The sequence below is a fragment of the Microcaecilia unicolor genome, chromosome 8 (assembly GCF_901765095.1).
Source record: "Microcaecilia unicolor chromosome 8, aMicUni1.1, whole genome shotgun sequence".
Taxonomy (NCBI): domain Eukaryota; kingdom Metazoa; phylum Chordata; class Amphibia; order Gymnophiona; family Siphonopidae; genus Microcaecilia; species Microcaecilia unicolor.
In genome coordinates, this window is record NC_044038.1 from 156086108 (window position 1) to 156105945 (window position 19838).

At 42.1% G+C, this 19838-nt stretch overlaps 1 protein-coding gene across 4 annotated transcripts in view; it reads left to right on the forward strand.

The window, feature by feature from the left end:
- LOC115475758 (proton-coupled amino acid transporter 1-like) overlaps positions 1–18361 on the forward strand; it is an 81439-nt gene extending 63078 nt beyond the window's left edge. For all 4 annotated transcript variants that reach the window (XM_030211721.1, XM_030211722.1, XM_030211723.1 and 1 more), the window contains 6 exons: positions 4170–4254; positions 4673–4891; positions 8861–8959; positions 9503–9669; positions 12614–12783; positions 17626–18361. In XM_030211721.1, the coding sequence (XP_030067581.1) occupies positions 4170–4254; positions 4673–4891; positions 8861–8959; positions 9503–9669; positions 12614–12783; positions 17626–17855 (970 nt within the window). In that variant the 3' untranslated portion in view covers positions 17856–18361. The remainder of the gene's footprint in view (positions 1–4169; positions 4255–4672; positions 4892–8860; positions 8960–9502; positions 9670–12613; positions 12784–17625) is intronic.
- Positions 18362–19838: the final 1477 nt, after the last annotated feature.

Consider the following 19838-nt stretch of genomic DNA (forward strand, 5'->3'; position numbering starts at 1 on the left):
TCCACATCTTTGGCAACATGTTATGGACTGAAATGTTTCATTTCTTGTCCATCCTGTTTCTTTCTCCTTTAAGGCATAGAAACCTTTTCCTCCTAATTTGGGATACCTTCTGGACCACTTAGTTCCAGTGCTTTTTACACCAGTTCAGCGCTCAGTATCCTGGCCATGATATTCATTTAGGGCCCGGTGTAGACATAGAGTTCTCTGTTCTCTAAGTTTTAAGACCTTCTTTCAATTCTCCTCACAGAGTGATTTTTCTTCCATGTTTTGATCTCATTCATTTTGTCCCACCCCTTTTAGCCATTGCTTTGCTACATCTCACTGGTCTGAACTGGTTTGGTATGGACAATGAGGAAGGGGAAATTGTCTTACCTGATAATTTTCTTTCCTTTAGTCCTACCAGACCAGTCCAGAAACCCACCCCAAGAGAATTTCATTATCTCTTTTTGTCAAGGACGGTTTCAGAATTTCTTCAGTCTGCTGTGTCTCGCATCCTTGTGTTTCAGTGGACCGACTGTTCGATCTACTCCATCTCTCTGCTGCTGGTCTTTATTGTTGAGCATCTCCAGTCTTTGTGGAGTGCAGCATGTCAGTAAAGATTGAATCTACTCATTCACACAAGTCTCCTGACTTGGAAGTGTTGCATGTCAGTAGAAGTTCACTTTCTCAGTGTCGCCCACGTTCTGTCTCAGTGGAAGGGTGTGTCAGTTGAGGGTCAATGCCCTCAGTCTCGCATGCCTTCTGATCCTGTGGTTGTACCGAATGTCAGATGAGGTTCAATCTGCTGTACTTCTCACACCTCCTGACTTAGAGGAAGTGCTGCATATCGGGAGGGCTTCCATTTACTCAGTGTCACCCACCTTCTGTCTCAGTGGAAGTGCTGAGTATCAGTTGAGGTTCACTTTACCCTGTTTCTCACACCTCCTGACTGTGGAACTCCTACATATTGGTTGAGGTTCCGTCTACCTAGTTGGTGTGGCTTATATATTCATTGTGCAATGTGAAGGGGAGGGGTTCCTATTGATTAGCAGTATGATCATGAGCACCATGGCTTGACTAGTTGAAATACTCTAACACCCCACGGGAGAACACAGGTATGGAAGAAAGTGGGATGTTTGACCACGGAAATACAAGACCTGGAGAGATGGATCTTAAAAATACCAGGTTTTGTATTTCCGTGGTCAAACATCCCACTTTCTTCCATACCTAGTCGAAATACTGAACATTCCAGAGCTACATGATACCCTTAGAGGGCAACTCACAAAGAACTACTTTATTTCTCTGTCTCCATCCACTGGTCGACGGACACAACTAATCCCACTGGTCTGGTAGAACTAAAGGAAAGAGAATTATCAGGTAAGACATAATTTCTCTTCACGCATTGCTTAATGTACATCAAGTCTTCGTGTCTGCTGCTGAATGAGGAGTGTCAGTACGCATCAGTATGTCTGCTCTGGTTCTAATCCTGAGCTGGGTTAGGAAACAAGGCAGCAACTCTCACAGAAAAACCATGGTCTAATTTCACAGCTTTGTTTGGTTCTGGTTTGTTTAGTTTATAGTGTTCAGTTTTGTGTTGAGCTTTAGTTGACTCAGAATGAGCTGGCAGTGCTAGTAACTGCTCTGTGGAAACATGAAACTCCCAAATACTAAGCTTGATGTTATTTAGGGAGCAAATCAATAGAGAGCACCAAAAAGCAAAGTAATATACTAAGAAAACAGTGCCGTTTACTGGAAGTTTCAGGTGTGGGTTGTATCTCAAGTGGTAGTGAGTGTTTATCTCTCTCTGTCTCAGATCCAAATCCAGTCTGCAGTTACCACATTTCCCCCCCTCATCCTATAATACAATCCCCTAAAGATAGGTGCCAATTGCGCAGATAAGTTGTAGAATACTACTAGCACTTTCATGCACAACTATGACAGTTACCATGTAACTACTGAGTATGCACTCAACTTTAGTGTGCAACTGCCTTTGCACGTAAATGCAAGGGGGCATTCAAAGGGGAGAAGAATGGGTGAGACACAGGTGTGAAAAAAAGACAGAAATAATACTTTTCCCCTAGAAGGGCTTTCCATGCTAAAGTAGTGTCTTCAGACAGCTGCCCGAAATGTAAACAGAACAGTGCAACATTGGTGCATTGCTTATGGCAGTGTAGAGCTCTCAAAGCCTTCTGGGGGAAATTGGGCAGATACATGGGAGAGGTGCTGGGGTACCCAATTGCTCTCACCTTTGCGAAAATGATATTGGGTATCCCTGGGCAGTGGGGGGTTGGGACCCAGGGGGAGCGGCTGTTTCTGAGCAAGGCATGCATAGTGGGGAAAAAGTGCATTCTCAACCATTGGGTGGTGGACGTGCCCCCCTCTCATTGGTATTGGAGAAACAAATTACATCAACTGATGCTTTGGGAGGCTAGAGGGGCACGCTGGACACCAAAGAGAAGGACACAGTTTCTAAGCATCTGGGGGAAATACATAAACAAGATATCGCCCCGAGCACGTAGTCAAGTGCTCAACGGGCTGCCCTGAGGATTGGGGGATACTGGATGAGCACAGGTAAAAGAGACACATACAGGAAGGGGGAGGGGGAGGGATGTAGGGGGATGAAGAACACTTAGGAATGAGCATGGGGGTTAGGGAAGCGGGAGGGAAGGGTGGGGAAGGAATCTAGAAAATAAAGAAAAAGCAAATCATATGGGACATGTAACTGTCTTGGATAGATGTTATAAACATTGATTGTAACATAGCAAGCTGGGATCAGCAAACAGAAAATTGTGTATGTTGTACGTGTTTTTAGCGTAATTGCAGTTTCAATAAAAAATGATTTAAACATAAAAAAGACAGAAATAAAAAATAAATATTGAGAGGGGCCTTTTCGAAAGAAACGTCTAAATCAGAATTTGAATGTTTTACAAAGACGTCCAAATTCAGAACTGGGAAGAAGGTCATTTTCGAAAAAGATGGACGTCCATCTTTTGTGTTCGAAAATACAATGGACGTCCTGTGATATGGACGTTTTGCGATTTGGACGTCTTTGATTTAAGGCCATTTCCCCCCCCCCAAAAAAAAGTCCAAGTGTAAAACGTACAAATCAATCCACTGGGACGTAGGAGGAGCTAGCATTTTTAGTAGACTGGTCTCCCTGACATCCCAGGACAGCAATCAGGCACCCTAGAGGCACTGCAGTGGACTTCATAAAATGCTCCAGGTATACATCTCACCACTGCTTTCGTACCTTGTGTGCTAAGCCCCCCCCCCCCCAAACCCTCTCCCAAAAACCCATTACCCCCAACAAACACCACTACCATAGTCCTTACGGGTGAAGGGCGCACCTATATGTGGGTACAGTGGGTTTCTGGTGAGTTTTGGAGGGCACACAGTTTTCTCCACAAGTGTAACAGGTAGTGGGGGTATAGGCCTCGGTCCATCTGTCAGAAGTGCAGTGTACCTACTACTAAACTACTCCAGGGACCTGCATTCTGCTGTCATGGACCTGAGTATGACATCTGAGGCTGGCATAGAGGCTGATAAGTAATGTTCTTCAACTCACTTTTTGGGGGGGGGGGGGGGTTAATGACCACTGTGGCAGTAAGAGGGAGGTCATCCTTGATTCCCTCCAGTGGTCATCTGGTCATTTGGGGCACCTTTTTGTGCCTTATTCATAATAAAATCAGGTCTAGCTAAAAACTTCTAAGTTTTAGTTCTAGATGTTTTTGCTTTGTTCCAGTATGGCTGAAAGATGTCCAAGTCCCGCCTTGACCACGCCCCTGGCACGCCCCCTTGAGATTTGGATGTCCTTCTGACGGACTTCGGAGAAATATGTCCAAAAAGAGGTTTCGATAATACTGATTTGGACATTTCTGTGAGATAAACGTCCAAATGCCGACATGTCACTTTTTGGATGTCTATCTCTTTTGAAAATGAGCCTGTTAATTAGATTTTGTTTATATTTATTTATCCTAACCCCTTATTTGCCTATTTATCTGTACTAAAACCTTATTTGCTTCTCTCTCTATTCACTTTATTTCTGTGAGGCTGTAGTACCAATAGTGGCCACAAAATGTCAGTGTCATCTTCTATAATATAATAATATGATATACAGACATCACAACTGGCTAAGATAGATATAAAATATGGATTTCTGACTGGGTTTCTTCTTTTTTTTTTGATTGCAGACGGATTATTGATTTGTTATTGATTGTCACGCAGCTGGGATTTTGCTGTGTGTACTTTGTTTTTCTTGCTGACAACGTGAAGCAGGTATGGATGCATGAGATTTGCATTGGGAAAGAGATCCCAAAACAGTATATTTTTTGTTGTCATACTCTTAGCCTGTATGTATATTTGTTTATTTTTGTTTAATTTGTACACACCTGTCTAGCTGTTTTCTGGGCAGTTTGACAACTAGCCTCCATGAAAATTTGTTTCAATTTGTTTTTATGGTGTTGATAAAACCTAATAGAGATTTCATTTGAAACATACCTAACATACTGACTCAACCAGCTAAAGTGGCCTAGCCTTGATTCAAGCAATGTAACTTGTTTGAAACTTGTCAAATTAACTGCTCTCAAGGATTTCAGAGAATCTAATGTAACTAAATATGCTACTGCTCAGAATTTGCAATGCAATATAACTCTTTTATTTTTAAAAACCTTTCTTTGTCAATTCATAAATTTAGGTTGTTGAAGCAGCCCATGCTACAACCAGCAACTGCCATTCCAATGAGACGGTGGTGTTAAAAAATACCATGGACTCCCGGCTCTATATGGTGTGCTTTCTGCCTTTTCTCGTCCTCCTGGTATTCATCCAGAATCTCAAGTATTTAGCAGTCTTTTCCCTCCTGGCCAATATCGCTATGCTGGTCAGTGTAATCATGATATACCAGTATATCCTCAGGGTAAGTACAACAGTCCAGTTCAGTTGATACTAGAAAATAAAACTTTACTTCTTAAATGTTCATAATAGTATTATTATTACACATGGCATAACACAAACAAGATTTGTCTGGTATCAGTGGAGAATTCAAGGTTCATCCAGAAGCTTAGGAATTATCCAGGCATCTTTGTAAATCTCGCTTGAGCTCAGCAAAACTATTTTCTTTAAGTCCATTATTGTCGAATCTGAAATTTGAAGGTTTTATAGAAATTCGTACAACCTTGGTGTAACACAGCCTAAGGCTCCTACAACAATAGGGATAACCCATCATAGCTTGTTTCAGACTCTTCCCATTTCTGTTGTCAGGTCTTGATACTTTGTTAATTTTTCCACTTCTTTCTGCCTGATATTTAAAACCATTTAACCAGCCAAGAATGGCTCCTGGCTGGTTAAATGGCACTTAACCGGCTATCCGGCAGTATTACAGCAGGAGATCACCGGTTATCTCTCACTGAATATTTCCGGTTAGTGCTTGACGGATAACCGGTTACATCACGCAATGGCCAATTCAGCCACCAAAATAGCAGGCCTATCCTTGGCTGGTTTCAACTTAGCTGGCCCAAAAAACACCCAGATATTTAATGCCGGTCACTGGAAATGGCCCGTCGTTGAATATCCAGGCTCGGCATCGACCACGGGATTCAGCCTGCCTACCTCCCACAGTCTTAATATTGAACCCTTTGTCTTTAATTCTTGTGTCTGCTGTACCACAATGTTGATGAAAATCACAGTATTTTCGATTACCGTGATATCAGGTGTGTGATGTTCCAAATGCTGGTCTATTTGAAGTCTCACATCCAATAAAATATTGACTTCTTTTCATTTTCTATGAGTTTTTTCTACATGGTGATTATATCAGTATTTATTGACTCTAAAGTTGAACTTCATGGCCAAACTCCAGCGGATCGTTGTGGCTACCCTGTCGTGACATTGTTTGTAGTCAGTTTGAGCAATTTTGCTACATCCATTAAGCAAGTGGTCTGTGTAACCACCTCCCACCCCGAAAAAAAAAACTTTAAAAACTTTTTTTGCCAGCCTGAAATGTCATACTCAGGTCCATCGCAGCAGTATACAGGTCCCTGGGAGGAGAGGTATGTGTGTGTCAGCGAAGGCATAGCGAAGGCGTGGACATCCTTCTTTCAAACACTTTGGATGTCCTGAACCTCTCCCCCCCCCCCCACAGGGATGGCCAAATTTCAAGGGAGTGGAGTGGAGGAGTGGCCTAGTGGTTAGAGCACTGGTCTTGCAATCCAGAGGTGGCTGGTTCAAATCCCACTGCTGCTACTTGTGATCCAAAATCCAAATAAGTAAAGGGGGTGTCAGAGGCATAGCAAAGGCATGGACATCCTTCTCACAGAAACATCCAGGCATCGATGTCCTCACAGAAACATCTGTCCTCACAGAAACATCCACATTTTGGATGTCCCCCCTAGGGTGCCCAGTTGGTGTCCTGGCATGTCAGGGGGACCAGTGCACTACGAATGCTGGCTCCTCCCACGTTGGATTTGGTTGTTTTTTAGATGGGCGTCCTCAGTTTCCATTATAGCCGAAAACCGGGAGCGACCATCTCTAAGGTGGACCATCTCAACATTTATGTCGACCATCTCTAAGGTCGACCTAAATGTTGAGATTTGGGCAACCCCGACCGTATTATCGAAACAAAAGATGGACGCCCATCTTGTTTCGATAATGCGGATTTCCCTGCCCCTTCGCGAGGACGTCCTGCGAGGATGCCTTCAGGATAACTTGGGCGCCCCGTTCGATTATGCCCCTCCACGTAATGAAATTGCTGTTATCATGATGTTGATGATTATTATTATGAAAAATATATGTGACCGCTATTTGAACTGATGACCTATCAAGGCAGATTACAATAAAAAAAATAAAAAATGCAACTTAAAACAAACCACAAAGACAAAGAGCAAAAATTGCAGGTATTGCCCACAAAGAGGCCTATCCAAAAGCCTGCTGAAAATAAATATGTCTTGAAGACCTTCTTGAATTTCTGCAACAAAGGCTCTTGGTGCAGAGATAGAGGTAGCACATTCCAGAGTTGAGGGACCAAAAAAGTGATGGGGGAGCATTCGATCTTGAAGACAAATTCTGGAGTGAAGTGGATTAGCAAGTAGAGGCCTAGGAGGAACAAGGGCTTTGATCTGGGATGAAAGGAATTAAACAATTTGCCAGATATGCTGGTGAATCTGAAAGTAAAGCTTGATCAGACAGCAGTGGGAATTGAACCCAGTTCTCCAGGACTGCAACCTGCTGCACTAACAATTAGGCCACTGTTCCTCTCCTGTGGAGTTCTCCTTTTCCAGCACAATATCCTTAAAAAAGAAAGAAAGGAGAAGGAAAGAGGTTTTCTGGAGACCTTGGGACAGAGTGTCAGTCCTGAGCCTTTCTCATCTGTGGTGTGACTTGTGGAGACTGTGAGCTTGGAGGGAGCAGCCAGCAGTGGTTAGTCTGACTAATGCTTGGCTCTGAACTGCTTGGAGGTGAGCACTGCAGTTTCATCATACAGCTGTCTTTCAACACGTTTTCCAATTCCCTTCTGAAAGTTTTGATTGTGATTAGGCCCTATCTCCTACTTGGTAGAGCTATTGTGCTCTAATAGCTGATGATGTGGTATTTCAACCTTACCATGTTTCACTAACAGAATATACAGTGTTTTCCTTATATAGTTGATTCTGTCTGCAGTCTCTTTTGTGCCTCTGTCTTTTTTTTTTCTCCCTGAGGTAGATAAGTATCCTTGAGTGCCAGTAGTGAAGAGACTGCAGACTGTTTTGTGTCTCGGTCATCTTCTCTCAGGTGAGGAGATGGCTTGGAGATCTAGTTTTGTGTCTTGGTCATGTTTTCTCAGGTAGGGTGGTGGCCTGGAGAGCAAGTTTTGTGCCTTGGTCAGGATAGTCGGTTTGTTATGTTAGCTGGTTGAACAAAGGACCTGGCGATATTTCAGGCGACTACAGCCTGAAATAGATTAAGGAAGCCATTGCTTCGGCTTAACTTCTTAGTGGCAGGTGCTCTTAAAACACATTCTTTCAGAGAGCAGGCGGCTTTGTGGGTGGAGAGCACTTTGGTACAACCACAGGTCAAACTAAAATTCTGAGGGTGCTATGAAAGGGGATAGATGGCTGGACTGATATAGGGACTAAACACTGAGGAAGACAGAAGAGAGAGGGTCAGTTCTTGGGGAAAGCAAAGGGAGTCAAGCCACAGGCTTGAGTAATGACCCCAGGTCTTATGGTATCTCACAAGACCTGCACAGAAAAACAAACAGCCTAAAAATCATAATAATGGAGGCAGTCAAGGAAATGCCCTAAAGAGTGGTTGAGTCTTTAGGAGGGAGTGGATGCTATTGGGAGGTTCTTTGGGAGAGGTGGTTGTTTGAAGGGGCTGTTGGGGAGGGGAGATGCTTTGGTTGGTGGCTTTTGGAAGGATTTTATTGGGAGGGGCTCTTTGGGAGGAGTTTGCTCTTGGGGCACTTTTGAGACGAGTGGATGTTCTGATGGAGGGACTTTGGAAGAACAGTGAAATTAATCCCCCTGATATTCATCCCATTAAATGGTTAGCTAATTGGGTAGTGGACTGAAGCTGTGGAGGTCAGAGGGAATATTTAGTGGCACTCTGGATAATGATTAAAAATGCAATTAACTGCAATCAAATTTTTTAATCAGGTGATTAATCGTGATTAACATTTTTTATTTGAACAACAGTTAAACTAAATATGAAATATTAATAAATAGAACAAAGAAAATATATGCCATAGAGGTAATTCATAACCATATAATGCCTGGAATCAGGAATTTAATAGATTTTAAAGTACATACCTTATGGCTGGTATTCAGAGTTTGTAGGTTATAAAGGTTTCGCAACATGTTTTTGTTGCTAATATCAATCTCATTCCCATTTCTCTTCTTCCCATCACTGATAGGATATTCCAAATCCAAGTAGTCTGCCTTATGTAACTGACTGGAGGTCCTATACACTCTTCTTTGGTACAGCAATCTTCGCTGCCGAAGGCATTGGAACGGTAAGGTTCTGCCTTTTTGTAGGACAGAGCATTTTTTAAAAAGAGAATCCATTGACGGCCTTGCACCTGACTTCCCGTGCTTTTGTAACTCATAAAATGAGCTGGGAAATTTACATCTATTTTACAGCAGGTGTAAATATGCATGTATGCTTTCTGTGGGGGCTTACTTTCCCTTGGAAAGCTGTTGTAACTTATGCACAAGCTAGGAGGCCTATGATAAAACTTTATCATGTTGCATTCCATGCCCCTGTTGCAAGGAACTACTGTAAACCCTTCGAATGTAATGTGTCTTGAGTTTGAATTTGGAAAGGTGAATAATTTAAATTGAAATCTAATGGTTTGGGAATTAATGTCTGCATAGATAACTAGACCAAGTGAATACATAAACCCACTTAAGGATGCCTGAGATACAAAATTACTTGTTTATATCTTGACTTTCTTGAAAAAAAGGTAGCTTTAACGTAAACAGCATATGCAAAATTGATCTAACATCATTACTCTAAAATTTATAAACTTCCTAAATGCTTTGTATTTTTTCCATAGATCCTACCCTTGGAAAATAAAATGCAGCGCCCTCAGCAGTTCCGGCCTGTGCTTTATGTAGGAATGTTACTGGTGACAGTTCTGTATGTCAGCATGGGAACCCTGGGCTACCTACGATTTGGGGATACAATTATGGCCAGCATTACTCTCAGCTTGCCCAACTGCTGGTGAGTTTTGGTTGTTGCACATCGGATAAGTGCATGCTCTGTTTAACTGCATGCCGTACTTCGGTCCCGTTTTGGGCGCCTTCAATTTCTGGTGGGACAAACCGGTTTAGCGCACCACTGATAAGTGCAAGATTCGCTTATATGCATGGTTTAAGACTGCTCCTCTGCAGGAAAGACTCCGCATAAGTGCATACACAGAATATGGAAGCCGATTGGCGCGTGACAACCAACGAGATTTCAAATTTACCGTCCCTTTAACTGCCACAGGCAGAATAAGTGAAAGAATGCTGTTAAGAGTGTACACTGGAGTTGTCGTCACGCAACTGTAAGACTTTAACACTGGCTGAACGAGTAGAAGTTCTTAAAAAAATAGAAAACAAACAAAGTCAAGCATCTACTGCTAAAGAATATGGTGTCAATCCCAGTCAAATTTCATGTATCTTGAAGCAGAAAGGCCAGCTTATGGAAGACTGGCAAAACAATACAAATCCACAACGGAAACAAAAACGGGTGGGAAAAGCTGAGGAGGTAGAAGATGCTCTTCGGTGGTTTTCTCGCGTCAGGAGCAGACAGTTTCCTGTCAGTGGTCCACTGCTTATGGAGAAAGTTAATCAGCTAGCTGAAAGTCTTGGACTAACTGAATTCAAAGCCACTGTTGGATGGTTGGAAAGATGGAAGGAGAGGAATAACATAAAATTCAAGAAACAGCATGGTGAAAAACAAGACACTGATGACTTTGGTGCTGAAAATTGGGTTGCTTCAGTTCTTCCTTCCATCTTGAACGAATTTACACCTCGTGACATTTTCAATGCTGACGAAAACGCTCTCTACTGGCGAGCGATTCCTGATGGAATACTTGCATTCAATTAAGCCGAAACTACAGGAGGTAAAATGTCGAAGGACCGACTGACGATCCTCCTTTGCTGCAATATGGATGGGAGTGAGAAGTTGGAACCACTCGTCACTGGAAAGAGCAAACAGCCCTGTTGCTTCAATAATGTTAAGCTACTTCCTGTGTCATACCAGGGTAACGCAAATTCATGGATGACTGGAGAAATTTGGAAGCAGTGGCTAAAGAAGTTAGACACTGGAATGCGGGCACAAAAGCGTTAGATTTAGTTGCTTTGTGATAATTGTGCTGCACACTGTGATGATGTCAGGCTGTCTAACGTCAAGGTGGTCTTCCTGCCACCAAACACTACCTCTCTGATCTAACCTATAGATCAGGGCATAATAGCCAATTTCAAGCAATATTATTGGGCTGTTGTGCTACGTCGTCATGAGCGTTATGGATGACTAGACTGGCAAGGTTAAACATGCTGTTGAACTGGCTCGTAATCTATCACTGTTGCATTCCCTACATATGCAGAAAGAAGCCTGGAATCATGTTATACAGGCAACCATTGTGAACTGCTGCAAGCGGGCAAGCTTTGTTAAGGTTGTGGAGAGGGATGAAACAGATGCAGCTGTTGCAAACGTGGCAGATGAACAGGTTATTGACATCCCAGCCGGTGTTACTGAAGAGGAGTTCCATCGCTACGTAGCTGTTCTACAGACAGCCGAAGACAGCACTGATGTCGAGATATGTGCCTACAGGCAGGCAACAACGGCTAATGATGGAACAGATGATGAAATGAGCAGCGAGGCACATGCTGACGAAATTCAACAACCTCCTCCTGTCACTTTTGCAAGAGCGCTAGAGAGTCTCAACACCGTGCGGACCTATCTGGAGGCCACTGGATGTCAGTGCTATGACAGTTTTTACCATCTGGCAGACGTAGTCATGGAACTCACAGACACAAGAGTGTACGGAGGACTATAACTGATTATTTCAAGTAAGCCTAACGTCAGTTAACGGAGACTGTATACTGTACATATGTTTATCAGATGTCAAGCTTCTTTTGGTCACAACGGTTAAGTGAACGCTCCAGTTAACTGCATGTAGTTCTTTGGTCCCAATATATATATAGCATTTGTCCTGTAAGCATTCCAGGAGTGTACAGGACGCCACAGTTTTTGCAGTCATTCACAAATTGCTTTGAATAATCAGAGCATGATTGGAGATTACCTGGATTTTTAAAGAGCTGTTTAAAATAAATAAAGAAGTAAAAGATTCTCTACCAAGGTCCACATTAGTAGAATATGTTGTAATGGTGCTGCCTATTGTATATTGCTTTAAAGTGTTGGATTAACGAATTTACATATTCATGTAAATGCCAATATTTTGGCTATGTTCTATTCAAAAAGGCACCCAAATGCAATGGTGCATAGTGTGAAGGTGTGCATACTCATGGGTGGAGTCAGGGCTAGTGTTAGACATTCAGGGGCCCAGGGCAGAAAGGGGGGAGAGGGCCCCAAAGCTGGTCTTAAGCCTATGCTTTCTTCAGCTTGAGGCAAGTTTGGAGGCCCCCTGTAGTACGGGGGCCCAGGGAAATTGCCCTGTTCGCCAGCCCCTAACGCCAGCCCTGGGTGGAGTGTGGGCAGGGTTTACAGTTACATATATAAATTATAGAATACTACAATTTACACACTTTTTTTTAGCAAGTTAGGTGTGGACATTTGCACCACTGTATGACTGATGTACGTGGTTGTGCCTGAACTAGGGGTGCGTATTTGCCCTTCTATCCTGGTATTTCTTTTTTTTTTGTATCAATTAATTTTTATTAAGTAATTTGCATTAACAAACAATCCAGAAGCACAGTGCAAAAGGAGGGCGCTATTACCCCATACATAGTGAGTAACAAATCCTACCCGATAATAACACATACACTAGTATTCTACCAAGGAAAGTAGCTGCTTACTTTCTGTCATGGATTAATCTCAGATAGGTGCCCCTTTTTAGAATCGCCCTTTCAGAGGCTAGACTAATCATTTTTACTAGAGTGATATGACTTGCTTCATTTTGGGCACAATGTGATGGAATATCTGCTCTCCTTGCATGCAGGTTGTATCAGTCTGTGAAACTGCTTTACTCCTTTGCGATATTCATCACGTATGCATTGCAGTTCTATGTTGCTGCTGAAATTATTATCCCCGCCGCCACCTCTCGGGTGGCAGAGCGCTGGACTCTTTTCGTGAACCTGACTGTACGCATTCTTCTGGTGTGTCTCACATGTAAGTACACATTTTTCAGTTCCTTGTTTTCTTCCTCCGCTGTGAATAGGCTTTAAGCCTCTTCTTTCTCATTTCCTCTCTTCTGACTAAAGGATAGATGCAATAAGAAGGAAGGAATGCAGTTAATTTTGTGGGTGGCTAAGGTTTCTCAAATTGCCAGGCCCCTGGCTGCCTAGTGATTAAAACCCGATGGTGGTGATGCATTGGTTATTTAGAAGTTATGTTTTCATCCATTTTGGGGAAATTCTATATAAAGTTATGAGTGTAAATGTTTCGAATTCTAGCATATACAGTAGAAGTCCAAAAATCCAGATGCCAGAAAATCAGACTTCATGAGAATCTGGACCCCTAAATATTGCAGTATCCGGACCGCCCGAGAATCCACACTACACCTTCTCCCCCCTCCCTGTCTCCCCCTCCTGTGTTCAGTTGTTTTCTTTGGATCTTGTAAAGTGTCACTGTATTGTTACAGGAAACAGAGAAACATAGAAACGTGATGGCAAATGGCCCATCCTAAGCAACCACCATCTCCTCCTTTCCCTAAAAGCCATAATATCTTGATTAAGAAACCTTTTCATAAGTTGAAAATATTGCATCGAGTTCATAAATATTTTTTGTTTGAGCATTTTAAGACATCAGTACAGGCCCTTATAATGACAGAACTGGACTATTGTAATGTCGTATATACTAGTTGCTTAGCCAAACAGAAAAAAAGACACTCAAACATGGCAAAATACACCATATGACTGATTTATAGATTAAAGAAGTATGATAGGGTTTTCTCACTTTTGGTTCAGTTGCCTGTGGTGGCTCGTCTGGCATTTAAGCTATGTGTTTTTAATTTTAGAATCCTTCATGATCTAACTCCTGCATTCCATGCTAAATCCAAGTAAACTTTCCTCTTTAGGTAGGCTTACTCGTTCATTCACATATATGACACGTCACTTTCCGTTTCTGAAGGGCGTTAAAGTTCTCGCTTATGTCTTCCCTCCCCAAAATGACCACACAGCCAGAGAACTCTTACCACGTGGCCACGTGACAGAGAGCCCTTACTGCCACCCATGGAGGTGGGGATAAGGGCTGCCGTGCTAACCCAGCGGTAACTGGGCTGCATGCGGCGATGCCCGATTACCACTGGGCTATCGCCATGCAAGCCATTTTCAGGAGTTTTCTTTTTCCCCTAGAAATGGCACGTGCTCGGGTCAGGACTACCGCCAGTGGCCGCGTTGGGCCGGCGGTAGTCCCAGAAGAGCGAGTGATAAACCTGTGTTGGGCTTACCGCCGCTCTGTAAAAGGGCCCCATACTGCGTTCGATCTCTTGTTTGTGTTCTGCGTTGATCCAGATTGTATTGTAATATATGTGGTGAGAAGTGTTTCAATTCTGTTTTAGATAGATTGTATGGTCTTATTTTTTTGTCTGTAAATCTACTTTGATAACAATTTTATAGTTATTTCTTGAAAAATACAATGTTGAAATGGCAGCAGGACCTATTGTAAACCACATCAAAGACATGTCTAACCATCAGTGCTATTTGAGGGAGCAGCTCTGATTTCATTTAAAATAGAAGAAACACTTTGAAAGAGATCACAGAGATATCCTTTGTAAATTATATTTCCATCGGTAATGTTAGTTTAACTAGGATGTGTGCCTGTACCACCATCATCATCTTCATCGACTGTGCTTTTTATATTATTATTTCTCCATTCTAGCTACTGAGTCACTGAAAGCAGAATGTAGAAAATAATGCAGGGATTTTATACTAGGGCTTCCCAAACCTTTTCTGAAATGGACCCTGTTTTAGCAGGTAAGTTGCACAGCCCCAGATGATAACCAAACCAAACTAGTGCTCAAACAACATAATAAGCAGCAGATTAATATTCTTAAATTTTCAAGAATATGTAAATATATTAATCCTTCAGGATTCTTTTAGTTATGGATCTTAAATCCAGCCACCCTTAAACAATGAGTACCATTCTGTTAACCTTGGAGCTGTAAGCACTATTTCTACTGCATTTCCAGCAGATCTGGAGACCAAAAGACCCGAATTGGGGTTCAAACAGGAGTCTATCTGCAATATAGCCACTGAGCCTCCAGGCCAGTCTGCCTTTTCAAACTTTTTTCCCTTTTTTTTTTGTCTGTTTGAATATATCTTAAGCGCGATTTTGCTTAGGTTATCTAGGTAGGAAAAGGGACATTCAAGTCTGGACATTCACAATTTGCAGAGTATTTTACAAAAGGCTCACTGAATGCAGTGGATCCGGAACTTTCTTCTCTTGAAGAAATTGTTGCAATTGAAGAGGCCTGCTTTGCCATAAAAAAATGTTAATTCAAGGTAGACAAAAAATGTTAAAATTATAATAATAAAATTAAAATGCATTAGATAGCATTAAAATTGGTTCTAGTATAAAATAAGCACAGTAAAAATAAAATTTTGGAAAGAGCTTAATAAAAACTTGATGCAAAGATTTATTTCTCTCTGAGTCAAGTACACAATTAGACATTTGTGAGAGGGTGTGAGTGGGATGCATTTCTTAAGGGTAGACTGGAAGGGGACTGTGTGGTGTGGATAGGAAGGTGTCTGTGTGAGTGTAAGAGGGGTGGGGTATATGAGTGAGTGGATTTGCAGAGGGGTTGGGTGTGTATGTGGATGTGACTGGGTGAGTAGTGAGTGAGTGGGTGGAAGTGATGTATGAGCCTTTCACTCCCTTCCACTCTTCCTTTAGTCTGCTTTGACCCTCTTCCTTTCCCTTCCCCTTCTTTGCACTTCATTCTGTGTCCTCTGTGTTCTCATCTCTTTTTTTTGCATCCCCTCTCTCTTGCCTTCCCGCAGGCTCATTCCCTCTGTTTTTCACTCTCAGACTCGACCACTTATCTGCTCCCTTGTCCCTCAGCTTTGTTCCCTCATTAGCCCCTTTTCCAGATTTATTCTGTCTCCCTCACTCATTCTCTCTAAGCTCAGCTACCAGACTTATCCCCTCTGAACCTCCACTGAAGTCTCATTCTCTCTTACCTCCCTAAGTTTTATCCAGTCTCAGTCCCCTAGGATTATTTTCCCCAGACTCAGCTACTTCCAGGCTCAGCTTATCCGTTCTCTCTCACCCACTTTCTGCTTCCTCGGCCTTATACCTTTACTCTCACCCCCACAGACTCAATAACTCATCCTCTTTCCTCCTAGGTTCACCCCTTTAATCTTACTCATCTCTCAGCTTTTCTCCTTTCTCAGGCTTGTCTCTTCTCAACCGCTACATTCCCAAGGCCAGCTCTAGGCTGCAACATGGGCTCTGTAGCCTCAATATAAGACCACCCTTCTTCTCTCTCATTATAAAAGAAGATTTGTGACACTTGACAGCCCAAACATAACACTTCTCTTGTATCTCTGCTCTCTCTCTGTCTCTACGCTGTCGTTGCTCCTCTCTTCCTCTGACAGTCACCCCCTGCCTCTGACGGTCATGATGCCACCTCCACACCTCTCGTTCCCTAATAATCATGATGCCTCTTCCCCACCATCCTTTATTTCTCATGATTAGTCACGATGCCCCTTCTCTACTTTTTCCTCACACCCAGCTATGGTGGCCACTCCCAGCACAGTGTGTCCTCTGTCAGCCATGATGCCTCCTCCCTGTCATCACCTCATTAGCTATGATACTTTCTCCTTTCCTTGTTCTGTAATAGTCATAATTATGCTCCTTCTCACTCCTGTTTGTGTAAATAACACTTACTGGGGCAATGGGAAGAGGCAGCAGTGATAGCACCAAGTAAAAAAAATACACAGTTAAGCACATGCCAACTGCCATCCGTACCCAGAGTCTCTCCATTGGGCTTTCTACTTTCTGACTGGTTCCAGCTTACCAAACATCCTCGACACTATCTGTCTGCTTCTCTTTTTATTTTGCTGGCTCTTCCCACTGTTTTCCCATTGGTAAGTAATAAAAGCTCAATTTTGATAGTGTAGCAGCTTAACCAGGAGGACGTCTCCTGACCAAAGATTAAAAGCCCGAGTGAGGCATTAATTGCTATCTCTTCAGAAGGCTAGGTTTGATTTCATCATATGAACATTGGCTTCTCTACTGACAGGCACCTGTTGGCTTGTCTTCATGGGCTGGGTATTACTCCGTTAATTCTGTGGTCTTTTAGAAACTTTAAAATGAAAATAATTTTTTCTTTGCCAGCACCCAGCATCAGTCCTTGAGATAGTTTCTATTTCTGCCTAATTTAAAGTCTATAATTGCTTACATCAAGTCCAAGTATAAATGAAATCATGAATATGAAATTACTAATGCAGGATCTCTTAAAAGATCATAACTATTGATATATCATTATTTACTGTTAAAGAGGATTCCTATATCAGAATGAATCCATGTCATACAGGAGAATTTTAAGGTATTACTGTGTCTATAATTTTAATAGGAGTTCTCTATTGGATTTGAAGATACACCAAAAGGGATGCTGTAGATCTCTACGATTTCTTATTGTAACTTTCATCTGCATGAAACTTTTGTAAAGTGGACAGACCTGAAGAAAATAAGTGAACTTGCTGGACTTACTTTCAGAGAGTTAAAAGCTAGTGTGGTCTCAGATACTATTAAACAGAAAAAGGAGTTAAGTGTAGAATAACCTTTTGGCATATGCTGAAGTTACATCATGTCGTTGATGTCTATGTAAACAGGTGAATAATATATTGAACTGGATGTTCTGTTTGGGTTGTGGAAGGAATTACATCTTGTATGGAAAGTCTTTTCAATGAAGATTAGCACTCAACTTTTATCTGACTTTATGTTATTTAATAAGTCTTTCAAGTACTCTTCCATACTTAGCTAACAAGAGTCTTTCTTTCCCCTCAGGTATTCTGGCTATTCTTATACCTCGATTAGACATTGTGATCTCGTTGGTGGGCTCTGTAAGTAGCAGTGTTTTGGCACTTATCATTCCACCCTTTCTGGAGATCGCCACTTACTACTCAGAGGGCATTAGCCATTGGGCCATCTTCAAGAACATCCTGATCGGCTTGGTTGGATTTTTGGGATTCGTAGCGGGAACTTCTGTGTCCCTGTGGGAGCTAGCATCCCGTTAAGCCACCACAAGCATCAACATTACTAGTGCCTTTTTGTCATCAGTATAATGATTCTGAACTCAAGACCTTCAAGGACCAGTCACACAACAAAAGTTTCACTAGAACCGACTATTATCTTTTCAATGAAAATTCTTTAGCTAGGATTTTTTGTTTTAAAGAAAAGAAAGGTTAACCCAAAAGTTGAAATGATAGAAAATTATGTAAATTAGCAATTAGGTATAAAAATGATAGAAAATTATGTAAATTAGCAATTAGTTATGAATGAAAGTAAAGAGATATTTGTAAATATTCTAGAAGATAAATAATACTTTACGATAAGAATAAATTAGGAAGGTTTAATTGCCTTTGCTGTATATTCTAAGGGTTGATTTATTGAACCATCCTGAATTCAGGTATGAGAGAACTTCTAGGGGTCCTTTTACCAAGCTGCGGGAAAAAGGGCCCTGCGCTAGCGGCGGGGGCCGTTTTTCCAATGTGCCAGGTTGTTCTTTTCCATAGCCCGTTAAAGCAAAACAAAAATGGCCATGTGGTGAGATCACTCTTACCGCATGACCATGCGGTAGGGAGCCCTACTGCCACCCATTGAGGTGGCAATAAGGGATCCTGTGCTAACCCGGTGGTAACCGGGCAGTGTGCAGTGATGCCCGATTACCGCCGGATTATCGCTTCGCAAGCTATTTCTGGGAGTTCTCTTTTTCCCCTGGAAATGGCATGCACTTGGGGTGGGACTACCGCCCGTGGCCATGTTGGACCGGCAGTAGTCCTGGGAGAGCGAGCGGTAAGCCCATGTTGGGCTTACTGCCACTCTGTAAAAGGGCTCCCTAGAGAAGATTCTTTTTTGATGTTCTGGAACAGAACATGTTTAATGACGTTTTTGAGGTGTTCTGGCAGAGTTCTGTACAGTTTTTGAATGGTATTTATTAGTTATGGTTAATACAGTTTTTTTAATCTGTATATTTTTCCTATAGTATTTTAAATTATTGGATTATGAATTAAAATACTCAGCATCCATTTAGAGCAAGGTCTTGATGTAAATCTCAGAGGTCTGAGTTGCATTAGTGGTTATAAGCCTTGCATATGGGCTGTTAATGGTACCATCACTAACTAACAGTCTCCTTGTATTTCGTGGAGTTTGAAATCCCTGGTTTGCATCATCAGGATCAGATTCATAACACTGGCAACAAACTTTGTTGCCTGAAATATCTTATCTTTAGGTGCCCAAAATAGAACTGATATAGCTTCAAAAATAGATTTCTGTAGTAAGTGTGTATGTGTTTAATTCATAGTCAAGTGCTCACAGAGACAGCAGCCAAGTAATCTACACCTGGCAGATGAAGATATAGAATAGATGTTAATAATACTGGTGCTTCACAAGAAGGGAACCTCTTTTCTTGTTGTTGTAAAGCAGTTTATGGAGCCAGATCTAAACCAATCAAGAACTGTTATGGATATTTTCATATACTAGTTTTGGGAAAACATGAAAAACAAATGTCATGGAGATAGTATCAAAGTCTCTTGCATATGGTTCATCATTGATTCTTCATAGCACTGTGTTACTTCCTCCTTAAAACTAAGATTATTGCATATCCTTTAAAGCAATCTTGCCTGCTCTAAGTTTAAAAAAATTAAATCTAATTTTTGTACAAGTTACTGTGCACTTTTAAAGGAAATATCCTAGGGGCCAGTGGGATGAAAGTATTGCATTATTCTTGGGACATCCTGCCAAAGAGGAAGTGAGTCACAGGGGGTGGGACATCAGTGAGAGTGCTCTGAGACAAGAAGCAGGCAGCCTAAGAGGATCGCTGCACTGCGGCAGCTCTATGAAAGCTACTTTTCCAGGTAAACAGGGAGCGTGTTGGGGATTGACAGGCTGAACCTGTCGGCTGGCAGAGGGAGGGGAGGGAGAAAGGGAAAAGCTTGGACCCCAGAGTTGGAAGGGAGGGAGAGAGAGGTGCTGGCTTAGGTGAGGGCTGGAAGGGAGCC